Source organism: Arvicola amphibius, chromosome 4, assembly GCF_903992535.2.
Source record: "Arvicola amphibius chromosome 4, mArvAmp1.2, whole genome shotgun sequence".
Classification (NCBI taxonomy): Eukaryota; Metazoa; Chordata; class Mammalia; order Rodentia; family Cricetidae; genus Arvicola; species Arvicola amphibius.
The window spans coordinates 51,023,630-51,037,592 of record NC_052050.1 but is presented as its reverse complement, the minus strand read 5'-3'; the positions used below and the strand labels follow the sequence as shown (position 1 = coordinate 51,037,592).

The 13,963-nt window shown below is 48.9% G+C and overlaps 1 protein-coding gene and 1 pseudogene across 1 annotated transcript; both read left to right on the top strand.

Moving 5' to 3' along the window:
• Nucleotides 1-7,605: 7,605 nt before the first annotated feature.
• LOC119813881 lies at nucleotides 7,606-7,756 on the top strand (annotated as a pseudogene).
• Nucleotides 7,757-11,816: 4,060 nt separating this feature from the next.
• Cldn7 (claudin 7) lies at nucleotides 11,817-13,865 on the top strand. The gene is made up of 4 exons (XM_038328055.2): nucleotides 11,817-12,434; nucleotides 13,213-13,377; nucleotides 13,469-13,553; nucleotides 13,643-13,865. The coding sequence occupies exons 1-4, from the start codon at nucleotides 12,212-12,214 to the stop codon at nucleotides 13,803-13,805; spliced, it is 636 nt and encodes a 211-aa protein (XP_038183983.1). The 5' UTR covers nucleotides 11,817-12,211; the 3' UTR covers nucleotides 13,806-13,865.
• The last annotated feature ends 98 nt before the right edge of the window (nucleotides 13,866-13,963 follow it).

Here is a 13,963-nt window from a genome sequence, read left to right as displayed (position 1 = left end):
AGTATCCTGCCAGTAGGCCAGAATAGGGTACCAGATCTCATTATAGATGGTTGTGAGCCACCATTTGGTTGCTGGGAATATGAACTCAGGACCTCTGGAAGAGCAGTCAGTGCTCTTAACTGCTGAGCCATCTCTCCAGCTCCCTTGAAGGTCATTCTTGACTACATAGGCTACCTGAAACTGTCTTTTTTTTTTTTTTTTAAAAGAGTGTTGGAGAAGCCAGGCGGTGGTGATGTGCACCTTTAATCCTAGCACTCTGGAGGCAGAGGCAGGCAGATCTCTGTGAGTTCAAGGCCAGCCTGGTGTACAGAGTGATTTCCAGGACAGCCAGGTCTCCACAGCAAAACCTGTTTAAAAAAACAAACAAAACAAAACAAGCAGAAGAGTGTTGGAAAAGTAGAGGATTCAGGGAATAAGAGAGAGTTGGGAAGGAGAAAAGAGGCTGGAACTGGGAGAAGGGATAGCAGATAGGGAAAGGAAGGAAAGGAGACACATAAAATAGGGAAACTTTGCATGGAGCATTGTGTGTGTGCATATGTGTGCTGTGTGCATGCATGCATGTGTGTGTGCGTGCACATGTGCATGCATGTGTGCCCATGTGCATGCATGCATCGGTGTGTGTGTGTGCATGCATGCGAGTGTGAGTGTGAGTGTGAGTGTGAGTGTGTGTGTGTGTGTGTGTGTGTGTGTGGTGATCTTTTACAGAGACCCTGGGCTGGTTTATCACAGAGCCCACTATAGCTTTTCCTAACCTCTGCTCCTTGCCTCAGAAAGATAATCCCTGCAGACTTTTGTTTTCTCAACCCCTGTATCTAGGAAAGGAGGTGGAGGCAAGTGAGGCAAGAGACTGGACTGCAGGAAAAACCCAGAATGTTTCCTGGACCTGCGTCCAGCTCTGGATCTATTCAGATTCGCTTTGCTTGGCTTCTGGGCTGGAGATGGAGCTTCACCCTGAGTTCCAGAAACAACATTCCGCTTTCCTGTTGTTGTTTGTTTGTTTTTTAAATATTTATTTTATTATGTAAACAATATTCTGTCTGTATGCCTGCAGGCCAGAAGAGGGCACCAGACCCTGTTACAGATGGTTGTGAGCCACCATGTGGTTGCTGGGAATTGAACTCAGGGCCTTTGGAAGAGCAGGCGATGCTCTTAACCTCTGAGCCATCTCTCCAGCCCCCCCTGTTTGTGTGTGTGTGTGTGTGTGTGTGTGTGTGTGTGCTTGCGCACACCTGTGTTTGGGACAAATGAAGAATTAATAACATTGGGCTGGAGAGATGGCTCAGAGGTTAAGTGCACTGCTTGTTCTTCCAAAGGTCCTGAGTTCAATTTCCAGCAACCACATGGTGGCTCACAACCATCTGTAATGGGGTCTGGTGCCCTCTTCTGGCCTGCAGGCATACACACAGACAGAATATTATATACATAATAAATAAATAAATATTTTAAAAAATTAATAACATTACTGAACTAATAACGTAAGTTCTAAGACAGTCTCATTCTGTTGCCTAGGCTAGCTTGGAATTCAAGGCAATCCTCCTGCCTCAGCCTCCAGAATACTAGGATTACAGATATGAGTCACCATATCCATCATAACACAGTTCTTGATTCGTGTCCTCATTGATCTTTGTTTTGTTAGTTTATTTGATTTTGAATACATTGTTCTTGTTGATGTTGTTGTTGGTGGTGTGTGTGTGTGTGAGTGTGTGTGTGCACCATGGCACACTTGTGGAAGTCCAGAAGACAGCGCTTGGTGTCAGTTCTCTCCTTCCACGGGAGGATCTAGGTTGCCTGGCTTGCACGGAACTGCTTTACCTCCTAAGCTGCCTTCCCAGCCTGTTTTTCCTTTAAAAGTGTAGCTCCAGGTTGGGGGTGTGGTCTGGCTGATAGAGTGACCATCTAGCATTTATGAACCCATAAATCCATCCCAGCATCACGTACACCAGGCATGGTGTCACCTGCCTGTAATTCCAGAATTCCATTCAGGCAGTGGAGGTAGGACCAGGAGTTCCTGAGCTACATAGAGAACTGGAGGTCAGCCTAACTCTGTTTAGTAATACAGTGAGAGGCTTTGTCTCAAAACACATAGTGGAAGCACTCAGGAGGCAGAGGCGGGCAAGGTTGTCTTATTTCACCTGTGTATGAGCCCATTAATGGCCTCCCATGTCCCATCCAATTTCCAACCACAACAAAGAATGTGGCAAGGATTATTTTATACTCGGTTCCTTTGGGAGGTTTGTCTGTGTCCTGACCGTGACTCTGACTATATTTATAACTGTCTGTAAAAGCAGGGTCGCTGAGTCATAGGGTGTTCTGCCGAGTTTGATTCCGTACTGCACTGCCAGCTTTCTTCAGACAGACTTCCCCGTCTCTCAGCAGCGCAGGAGGGCCTTGCCACCACTGTCCTCTTCTTCAGCATCACCAGGGGCGGCACAGTCTGGAGTGTGATTGTGAGCTGAGCCCCAGCTGTGTTACGGACTAACTTGTTGCCCTTTGGAAAGTGACCTGAGTTCTTTGTGCTTTGTTTACCTAGATGGTAAAATGAGAAGGGCAATGATAATAGTAGCTGCATCTTCAGGCCCCAATGAAGTGGATGATGTATGTTCAGAGTGCTGAGAATGGCTCTAATAGCAGCATTCATTTCTTCGGATGTCGTCTGATGAGGAGGAGGAGGAGGAGTAGAGGAGGAGGAGGAGGAGGAGGAGGAGGAGGAGGAGGAGGAGGAGGAGGAGGAGGAGGAGGAGGAGGAGGAGGAGGAGGCGGAGGAGGAGGAGGCGAAGAAGAAGGAGAAGGAGAAGAAGAAGAAGAAGAGGATCAGAAGCAGAACTAGAAGCATAGACGAAGGATACTCATCCTCGCTCCTCCTTCTCTCCTCCTCCTCCCTCCCTCCCCTTCCCTCCCTCCCTTCCTTTCCCCCTCTCTCTCCTTGTTTGTTTGCTTTGTTTTTGAGACAGGGTTTCTCTGTAGCTTTTTGGAGCCTGTCCTGGTACTCGCTCTGTAGACCAGGTTGGCCTCAAACTCACAGAGATCCCCCTGTCTCTGCCTCTGGAGTGCTGGGATTAAAGGTGTGCGCCACCACTTCCCAGTTTATTTGTTTTTCAAAGTAGATTTACTAAGCTATAATTGATATTGAGCTGGGTGCAGGAGGCTAGTCCCAGCACTCAGGAAGCAGAGGCAGGAAGATGTCTGTGAGTTCGAGGCCAGCCTGGTCTACAGAATGAGTTCTAGGACAGCCAGAGCTACACAGAGAAACCCTGTCTCAACAACAACAAAAGCTATAATTGGCATTGAAACCATCACATAAAGTGTACAGTTTGGTGTTATGACAAAAGTTTACGGCAGTGACAGCCCCATAATCAAGGTACCGAATGCATTGACCACCGCAAAAGCTTTCTTCTGTCTTCAAAAGAATGTATTTTATATTTATAAGCGTTTTGGGTGCATGTATGTAAGTGCAGGATATGTGTACCCAGTGCCCAAACAGGCCAGAAGAGGGCATCAGATACCCTGGAACGGGAGTTACAGAAAGCTGTGAGGCCATCTGATGTGGATGCTGGGAACTAAACTCCATCCTTGGCAAGAACATGAGCCACTTCTCCAGCCCCATTTCTTTATTTTCTGTTTGCTTTTGAGGCAGGGCTTCATGTAGCCCAGGCTGGCCTTGAATTTGCTAGATAGCTGAATATAACATTGAATTTCTGATCCTTCTGCCCCACCTCCCAAATGCTGGGATTACAGGCATATTCCACCAGGCCTGGCTGGCTTCATTCCTTCTTATTGCTGGATAGCATTTTTAAATTACATGTATGTATGTATGTATGTATTATGTATGTATATATCCTTGCATCTTCATGTGCACATGAGCCTATCCTATTGCACATGCATAGGTCAGAGTACAACGTGCGGGGGTTAGTTTTCTCTTCCTACAGATGTTGGTCTTGGGGCTCAAACTTGAATTATCAGGTTTGGTGGCAAGCATCTGTATCCACTAAGTCATCTGGCAGGCACATGAATAATATTCTAATACATGACTATATCACAGTTTGTTTTCCTAGTCCCTTGTTGGGTGGGCTTATTACACGTAAAGCTGCTAGAAGCATTTCTAAATAGGTGTTTGCATTGAAATATGCTTTCATTTCCTCAGAGAAAAGCTGAATTATGTGATAGGCATATGTGGAACTCTAGGAAACTTCCCAACTGTTTACAAACGACTGGACCACTCCCCACTCCTATCAGCAGTGTGTAAATTTCAGTTTCTTCACACCCTTACGACTGTCACGTGGTCAGACTTTTACAGGTTTTGGTCAAAATGGACTTGATAAAATTTTAATCAAATAAATGAGAAATTGTTCCTATTTCTAATGTTTAAAAATTCAGTAGAAGCCAGGCATGGTTGTGCACACCTTTAATCCCAGCACTTAGGAGGTGGTGGCACATGCCTTTAATCCCAGCATTTAGGAGGCAGAGGCAGGTGGATCTCTGTGACTGTGAGGCCAGGCTGACCTACAGAGCAAGTTCCAGGCAGGCTCCAAAGCTACAGAGAAACCCAGTCTCGAAAACAAAACAAAATTCCTAGCCAGAGGTGGGGTTGGGTGGGAGGTGGGAGGGACCCCAAAGCACCTAGGGAAGGAGGTATCTCTCTAGGGGTTTTTAGTAACAGCTTAAACATCCTTTTGGGGGAGAAGATACTGGGGATCAAACCCAGTGCTTTCCACACTAGCGTGTGCTCTACCAGTGAGCTATGTCCGTAACCTTTGTTCTTCCTGATACAGGGTCTTGCTTTGTAGCTCAGGCTAGTCTTTCATTCGGGATGTCCAGGAGACTGGCTCTCAACTTGCATGGTGGCTCAACTTGCATGGTAGCTCACTGTGGAAATCCAAACACTTGGGAAGCTGAGGCAGGAGGATGACTGAGAATGTGAGGCTAGCCTGGGTTACATGGTTCTAGGCTAATCTGAGCTAAAATATGAGAAGCTGTCTCAAACAAATAAACAAACAAAAGACAACAAGACACTGAAACCCAAACTTAAACTGTTCAGTGTTTTCCTCTGACGCTGAGCTAACTATTCTATGACAAAAGCCCCTCGAGGGAGAAAGATACTTCTTTGGCTTGTTCGCAGTCCATGATCGAGGGACACCAGGACAGGGACTGGAGGAGAGACCATGGAGAAATGCAGCTTACTGCCTTGCCTTTGGCTTGCTCAGCTAGCTCTCTTATAGCACCCAGGACCAGCTGCCTGGGTGTGGTTCCGCTCACAATGGGCTGGGCCCTCATTACCAATTACGAATCAAGAAAATGCCTCCACAGACTTTGCCTATGGACAATCTGATGGAGGCCACCCCTTAGTTAGAGTCATTTTTTCCAGATAACTCTAGTTTCTTTCAAGTTGAGAAAAACAAACAGTTAACAAACAAAGCCACAAATTAACCAGCTTGTGTGTGTGTGTGTGTGTGTGTGCATGCGTGTGTGCATTGAGTGCACATGCACAGTCCAAGAGGCTTGGCATGTAGACCACTTGGTACAGTGGTTGATGATATATTTCTGAAGCCCTGGGTTTGATTCCCAGTACCACATAAAGTTGAACGTGCTGGCCCATCGTGAAATCTCAGCACTAAACGGGAAGAAGCAAGAGGATAAGGAATTCAAGGCCATTTTTGGCTTTGTAATGAATTGGAGGCCAGTTTAGATGGGTGTGGTGGTACATACCTATAATTCCTTGTTTGGGAGGCTGTGAGTTCCAGGCTTGTCTGGATCAACTAGTAAGATCCTGCCTCAAAAACCACAGGACTGTATCAATGGTTTAGTTGTTAAGAGTGCTTGCTTCCCTTGATCTCTTGTACCAGAGGCAGGTGGATCGCTGTGAGTTCGAGGCCAGCCTGGTCTGTGGAGTGATTTCCAGGACAGCCAGTGATGTTACACATTCAACTGTTTACTGGAGAAAGAGAAAAAAAAAATCCACAGTGATGCCTATTGGTAAGACTAGAGCAGTGGTTCTTTTTTTTTTTAAAATTTATTTATTATGCATACAATATTTTGTCTGTGTGCACACCTGCAGGCCAGAAGAGGGCACCAGACCTCATTACAGATGGTTGTGAGCCACCATGTGGTTGCTGGGAATTGAATTCAGGACCTTTGGAAGAGCAGGCAATGCTCTTAACCGCTGAGCCATCTCTCCAGCCCAAGCAGTGGTTCTTTTTTGTTTTGTTTTTTGCTTTTTTGTTTGTTTGTTTGAGATAGGGTTTCTCTGTGTAGTCCTGGCTGTCCTGGAACTTCCTCTGTTTACCAGGCTGGCCTCAAACTGACAGAGATCCGCCTGCCTCTGCCTCCCTAGTGCTGGGATTAAAGGTGTGCGCCACCACTGCCTAGTTACTTCACTTATTTGTTTTTAAATATTTATTTATTTACTTATCAAACCCATGTAGTCCTGGCTGGTTTGGAATTTGCAGTGTAGTCCAGGCTGGCCTTCAATTCCCAGAGATTCTCCTTGATTACATCCCCAGCATTTCTCTTGGTGTTTCTAAAGTTTTTAGTTTGTTTGTTTTGTTTTTTGGCCTTCTTTCTGTCCCTAAAACTTACTGTCCATGCTCCATACCATTAAAGAGCCTTTCTGTTCTCGTGGGTGTCTCAATCCATTTATCCCACTCACCTTCCTTTCTAGCTAACAAACTCCATGGGCTAGAATCACCAGTGAGCATCATTGTGGCTTTCCCCCCCCCCCTCTAGTATACCTGAGGTAAACCACTGATTGCAGGAACAAACGAACTCAAATGGATGGATAGCTGGAATGTTCCACAGTTGGTACCTCTGCCTCCCAAGATTAAACAATAAGGGTGTGAGCTACCACTCCCAGCTTAGTGTCATACAGAGGTATGGCAGAGGGGTCTGGTGATATCTAATTTCTACTAACACAGGTAGATCTCAGGATAGTGTTAAGTATACTTACTATCCTACTTACAACAGCAAAGACTTTCTAGCTCCAAATATCAACACTGGCAACATAAGGAAACCTCTTTTTGGCTGGTGGCTTGAGCCTGCAATCCCAGCAGCAGAAAGGCAAGAGGCAAGAATGTTATTGTAAGTTTGGGGCCTTCTTTTTCTTTTCTTTTCTTTTTTTTTTTTAAGATTTGTTTATTTATTATGTATACAGTGTTCTGTCTGTCTGTATCCTTGTTGGCCAGAAGAGGGATCCAGATCTCAGTACAGATGGTTGTGAGCCACCATGAGGTTGCTGGGAATTGAACTCAGGACCTCTGGAAGGGCAGTCACTGCTCTTAACCTCTGAGCCATCTCTCCAGCCCAGTTTGGGGCCTTCTTACTACACATAATGAGTTTCTGGCCAGCCAGGCATACATAGTAACACCTTGTCTCAAAAACACCAAAAAGCCAGGCATGGCAGTTCAGGCCTGTAATTCCAGCATTTGAAATCAGGAGGGTCATGAAGTCTAGACTGCCCTGACCCATGAAACATGACCTTGTCTCAAAACAAAACAAAAACAAAAACAAAACACTAACTCGGCTGGAGAGATGACTCAGTGGTTCTCTTCCAGAGGTCCTGAGTTCAAATCCCAGCACCCACATGGACTGGATGCCCTCTTCTGGTGTGCAGGTGGACATGCAGAGTATTGGTAAATAAGATACAAATAGGGCAGGGCTTCTCCATAGCACTCTGGATGTGCTGACCCCTGAGACTTCCCCAAATACAGGAAATTTGACTGCATAATTTGTGATCATGGGGGGATTGTACTGGTGCTCTCCCCTGCAGAAAAAAAAATCAATAAATTTTAAGAGAATTAAAAAAAGAAAATAAAATGAGCCGGGCGGCGGTGGCGCATGCCTTTAATCCTAGCACTTGGGAAGCAGAGGCAGGCGGATCTCTGTGAGTTCGAGGCCAGCCTGGTCTACAAGAGCTAGTTCCAGGACAGGCTCTAAAAAAAAAAAAAAAAAAGCTGCAGAGAAACCCTGTCTCGAAAAAACCAAAAAAAAAAAAAAGAAAAAAAGAAAAAGAAAAACAAAAAAAAAATACAAAAACAAAAATGAAACAAAACAAACACAATCAATCCTGCTTCAAAGCGATGACTAAGGTCCACAGGAGCGATCAGCCAAGGGCCTTTGCTCCCATTCTTCTTTCTGCTTATAGCATGGCTCCCTCATGACTGACTCATTAACAGTCACTTGCTCAGAAAGTCTCCCTGATCTCACCAGAGATTGGACCCAACTTTATATATTACCTTGTTCCATTGCCTTCAAAACAAGCAGCATTTATGCCTTTATTGCCCTGCTTCCTCCTTCCAGAAGACAAGCCAGATGAGCTCGGCAGGCGCCCTTATCTGTCTTGTCTACCAGTGTATTCCCAGGGTTAATTACAGTGCCCAATCCAGTTATAGGCAACTCAGAAGACACGCGTGGGGCAGTGGATGAAAACCTTTTTTTCAGAATTCATTCATTGGTAATAAAAATCTAGACACGTCAGTACTTCCCAGTGCACCAGGGAAATTGAAACTTAATCCATAAGCACACAAGTACTTTCAGACGATGATAGGAACTTTAAAAGGAAAAGTACAGGTAACCATGGGAGCTCTGAGCAGACGACCTGACTCAGCGTGGGTGGAGTAGTCAGGCCAGGCCTCTTCAAAGAGACTTGAGCCAAATGGTGAAGGATGACCATGTTCACTGGGAAGAGGAAGGTGGGTGGGGTAAATGGACTAGAGCACTCAGGCATAGAGGACGGAAAGGTGCTTTAGTGGGGTAGACCATGCAGTGTGTTCTGAGGACAGAGAGAAGGCCACTATAGCTGAGGGGCGGGGCAGGTAGGTCAATAGGCGAGAGTGCCACTTGGGTGTAGCTCAGCGGCCAGAGTACTTGCGTGAGGCTCTTGGGTTCAACCCGCAACAATGGAGAAAAAGAAAAACTGCCACCGAATGATTTTTATTTTATTTTTAATATTTATTTAGGTTTTTTTTTCCCAAGACAGGGTTTCTCTGTAGCTTTGGGGCCTGTCCTGGAACTAGCTCTTGTAGACCAGGCTAGCCTCGAACTCATAGAGATCTGCCCGCCTCTGCCTTCTGAGTGCTGGGATTAAAGGCATGCACCACCACCACCCGGTTTTACTTGGTTATTTTTTAAGTGTATGTGGGAGCCAGAGGAAGGTGGAAGAGTGATTGGAATTGAGCATGGGGACACATTCTTTTTTTTTTTTTTTTTTTTTTTTTTTTTTTGAGATAGGGTTTCTCTGTGTAGTCCAGGCTGGCCTCAGATTAGAATTCAGAGATCCATCTGCCTCTGCCTCCTGAGTGCTAAGACTAAAGGCGTGTGCCACCACTGCCCAGTAAAAACCAACTCCTTTAATCCTAGGACTCATTTGGCAGGGGCAGGAGGAGTCCTGTGAGTTCCAGACCAGCCTGATCTACATTGCAAGTTTCAGGGCAGCCAGGGCTTCAAGGAGAGACCTTGTCTCAAAAAGCAAAAAAAAAAAAAAAAAAAAAAAAAAAAAAAAAAAATAAAAAAAAATAATGATGATGACGGTAACTGGGGTGGTGGCGCACACCTTTAATCCCAGCGCTTGGGAGGCTAGCCTGGTCTACATAGCAAGTTCCAGGACAGCTAAACTAGGGCTACACAGAGAAACCCTGTCTCAAAAACAAACAAACAAAAAGAAGAAGAGGCAATGGGTCACCTAGACCTGGAGTAACAGAGAATTACGAGTGACCATGTGGATGGTAGAGACTGAACTCTGGTCCTCTGCAAGAACAGTAAACTCTCTCCATGGCTGAGCCATCTCCCAAGCCTCCCACTGAGTGACGCTTTAAAAAGAATGGCAAGATAGAAAGAGCACTCTGGGGAGTGACTTTAGGAAAAGGCAGGAGCAGTGACACGGGCTGGAGCCCTTGGCCTGTGGCTGTGATAATGATGGCTGGATAAACAAACAAGCAGATAATGAGAAATGCGGACCTTCGGAGCTGGAAGCCACTCCGCTCCTGGAAGGCTGGCTTCAAACTGTTCTGCCTCAGTCTTCCAAAAGCATGCACCAACCACATCCAATCAGGGAAACAACCTTAAAGAAAAATCGCAGCTGTACAGAGTAGTTCACATCCATATCTCAGCATTCCCAGAGGCGGAGCCAGGCAGCTTTCTTGTAAGGACTAGCCTAGTCTAGTGAGGTCCTGTTGCAAAATTAACCAACCACCCAAACAAACCACCTCACCAAACAAAAGCCGAAAGGTCAAAAAATAGACAAAAATAAGAGTTCACAAAGGTCTGTATTTTATACAAAAGCAGGTAAATGAGGTGAACAAGAAGGGCCTTTACGTATGTTATTGCATAAATGAAGGGCGGATTAACAGAGAGATGTGTAGGGGAAGAGCAGGTGGGAAGGTAGAGGGATTGACGAAAAATAGCAAGAAATCCCGGCAGTGATGGCGCACACCTTTAATCCCAGCACTTGAGAGGCAGAGGCAGGGATCTCTGAGTTCGAGGCCAGCCTGGTCTACAGACGGAGTCCCAGGACAGCCAGGGCTACACAGAGAAACCCTGTCTCAATACCTCCCCGCCCCCTGCCGCAAATAAGTAAATAATGGCAAGAGTAAGATGTGTGAAGGTCTGAGAGGGGTAGGGGGTGGTAGGAGAGACAGGCTGGGAGAAGGAACTAGAAACAGTTAGGGGAGGCAGTGACAGGCACACTGTGTCGTTGGACTCCAAGGGTCCGGAGAGCGCAGCCACAGACTGAAAGTTGGGAGGAAGCGAAATTACAGAAGGGAAGAATGAGAAACTGGGAAGACACGTTGGGAGGACGGAGGGGCTCAAAGTCTGGGAAAGTAGGAAGCGTTGTAAGGTTGAGGTAGGGTTCTTTAGGGGTGAGTCAAAGACCACCTTAGGGAGTGCAATGCTAGAGAGGGTGGAAGGGCACACAGGTCCCTGGAAGCTCAGAATGTCAGGGACAGTGTGTGGCTGGGAAGGAGTGAGGAGGGTGGAGAGTAGACTTGAAATGGCACCTGGGGGAGGGGAATGCTGGGTGTGGCAGAGACTCTGACCCCAGACTTACGCTACTCCGCATCCTCGAGAGGCTCTCTGTTTTCTTCCTTCAGGCAGAAGTTGCCGTGACGTTGGAGGAGACACTGACGAGCTCAGGTATTAAAGTCCTGTGACCACTGGCTTCAGGGATCAGGTATGATGTAGGGCTGTGGAGAGCCATGCCTCGTGGAGGGCCTACGTGGAGGGCTTGAGCAGTGAAGTCAAGGGTTGCTAGACCACGTCTGTGGAGCAGAAATTCCTAGAAGGGGGTAGCAGGGCTGGTTTTACTGTAATGGGTAAGGGCTACTGAAGATGGCACAGGCCATGGTAGGAGGCTGAAGACAAAGGAGCTGAGAGTGGAGGGGAAAGTAGGGCTAGACAAACAGTCCGCGCCGAAACCCGCAGGGAGAGGGGAGCGCGGAGCCTTTCCAGGGGCGTCTGTGGGCACTGGCTCCGCGGCGACCCAGGCGCACCTGTATGAAAAAGAAGGGGCAGCCTGGAGTCTGCAGGAGTGAGGCTCCGACCCCAGGGACTTCTGCGAAGCCTGCGCCTACTTCCCATCAGCAGTTAGAACCAGGCAAACGAAGGGGCGTGACACTGGCGCTCGGGTTTCTTCCTCTTCACCTGGACAAGGAGGGGGTGGGGGCCAAGACTTCCGGTTCAGGTGAGTGTCCCTTTGGTGACGTCAGGTCACCCTCGACTGCCCCTCCGGTCCCGCCCCAGCTCCCGCGCGCCCGTGGCCTGCGGGAGCGTGTCCCCGACGCCCTATATATACTCAGGTGCGGCGCACCTGTTCGCCCGCACCTGCCGACTCACCGCCCAGCTCGCTCGGGTGCACCGCAGCCGGGGGCCCAGGGGCCCGCATACTTGCTGGGGGCCACGCCCTAACGGCCCCTCCACTTCTTTGGGTAGTTTCTGAGCGCGCCGGAGGGAACCGCCTGGCCTTCGGGGCCCCTTTTGTCTGGAACCAGTCCTTCGGGCGAAGCCGGTTCCCTCTGCTGTGAGAGTGTCGCTTCACCGGAGGGGACGATTTGTGTTTACCTCAGTTAACAAGATTTGCAGTTAACCGGCCTAAAAGAACTTTTTTTCCCCCTCCCCTATCTTGGGGTGACTTAAATCTCCATTCGAATTTTTTTGTGTTGCTTCCCAGATTTTGTTTTCCTGTAGGGTCGCCCTCCCGGAGCGTCCCATCTTTTCTGAGACGGAAATGGCCAATTCGGGCCTGCAACTTCTGGGCTTTTCAATGGCCATGCTTGGCTGGGTGGGCCTGATAGCGAGCACTGCCATTCCGCAGTGGCAGATGAGTTCATATGCGGGCGACAACATCATCACAGCCCAGGCCATGTACAAGGGACTCTGGATGGAGTGCGTCACGCAGAGTACCGGCATGATGAGCTGCAAAATGTACGACTCGGTGCTCGCCCTGGCGGGTAAGACCGCGGGACCGACGGGGCGGACTGCCCGGAGTCAAGGTGGCGGGATTGGGTGTGGGGCAGGGCCGAGGCCGCACGGTCAGGCTCCCGGGGTTGCCAGGGAGGAGGAAGTGGACGCCTTGAGCCCAGTCGGTGGGACCGGGAGGAAGAGGGCTTGGAAGCTGGCAGTTGCACGTGGGCCCATGCCCCTCTGCCCGGCTTGAAGCGGGGGAGTCCTGGGAAGAGGCACCCGCCACTCTGGGCAGTCAGTGGTCTGTCTTCTGCTTTTTTTATGGGACAAAGGAGGTTCGGGACGGAGGTGCCTAGGGCCGCGGAATCGTGCCCTCGTTAGACGTAAGACCGCACTTGTGGCCTCTAATCTTATCGGTCGATTAGCTGAAGCCACAAACCCGGTGGCCTCGATAGCGGGGCCAAAGCTAGGACACGCGCCGGCCGGTGTGGCTCAAACGAGGGACCTGGCCGCCACCTGCACTTTCTTTTTGCCCCCTTTCTCCCTTCCCCCTACCTGGCGCGGTTTCATCGAAACCTCGGCGCCCCGGGCGGGTTCTGGAGCGCGGGGCGGGGCGGGAAGCAGGATGGCCGCGGTGGCGGGATGGGGGCGGGAACTGTCTGCCCAAGGCCTGTGGTGGACCGAGGGGGCCCCAGGCTTGCGGTGGAGCCCTACTGGCACACTGCAGACCAGGGGTTAGTGGGCGCGGTGTGCAGCACTTAGGTTGGCGCCATCATAAGGCTACCTGTCATTTCCAGCATTGACCTTTTCTTTCCTCCTCTGCAGCCTCCTTGCAAGCCACTCGAGCCCTAATGGTGGTGTCCCTGGTGTTGGGCTTCCTGGCAATGCTTGTCGCCACGATGGGCATGAAGTGTACGCGCTGTGGGGGAGATGATAAAGTGAAGAAGGCCCGTATAGCCATGACTGGAGGCATTGTCTTCATCGTGGCAGGTGGGACCAAGGGCTCACTCTTAACACCCAGAGAGCATTGCCAAGGTCTTGGTGTGGACACCCAATACTAGAATCTTTCTTCTCTTTCTAGGTCTTGCTGCCTTGGTAGCATGTTCCTGGATTGGTCATCAGATTGTCACAGACTTTTATAACCCCTTGACGCCCATGAATATTAAGTACGTCTTCTAGGAAGACAAATCTGTGGACTTGGGACAGGGAGGAGGATGTGAAGCCCAAGTTTTGACTCAATCCTTTCTCTTCACAGGTACGAGTTTGGGCCCGCCATCTTTATTGGCTGGGCAGGGTCTGCTCTGGTCCTCCTGGGAGGTGCCCTGCTCTCTTGCTCCTGTCCTGGCAGTGAAAGCAAAACCGCATACCGTGCACCCCGCTCCTACCCTAAGTCGAATTCTGCCAAGGAGTATGTGTGAGCTGGGGCGCTCAGCCTGCGGCAAGGTGTGGGACAAAGGCCTCCGGTCACTCCAGCCCTGGACACCATGTACAGTTCTTGGGGGGGGGGCAGTTAGGGGAGGGACTGGGAAAAGACACAAAACATGGGGTGGGCGTGCTTTTTCTACAGTAATAAAAA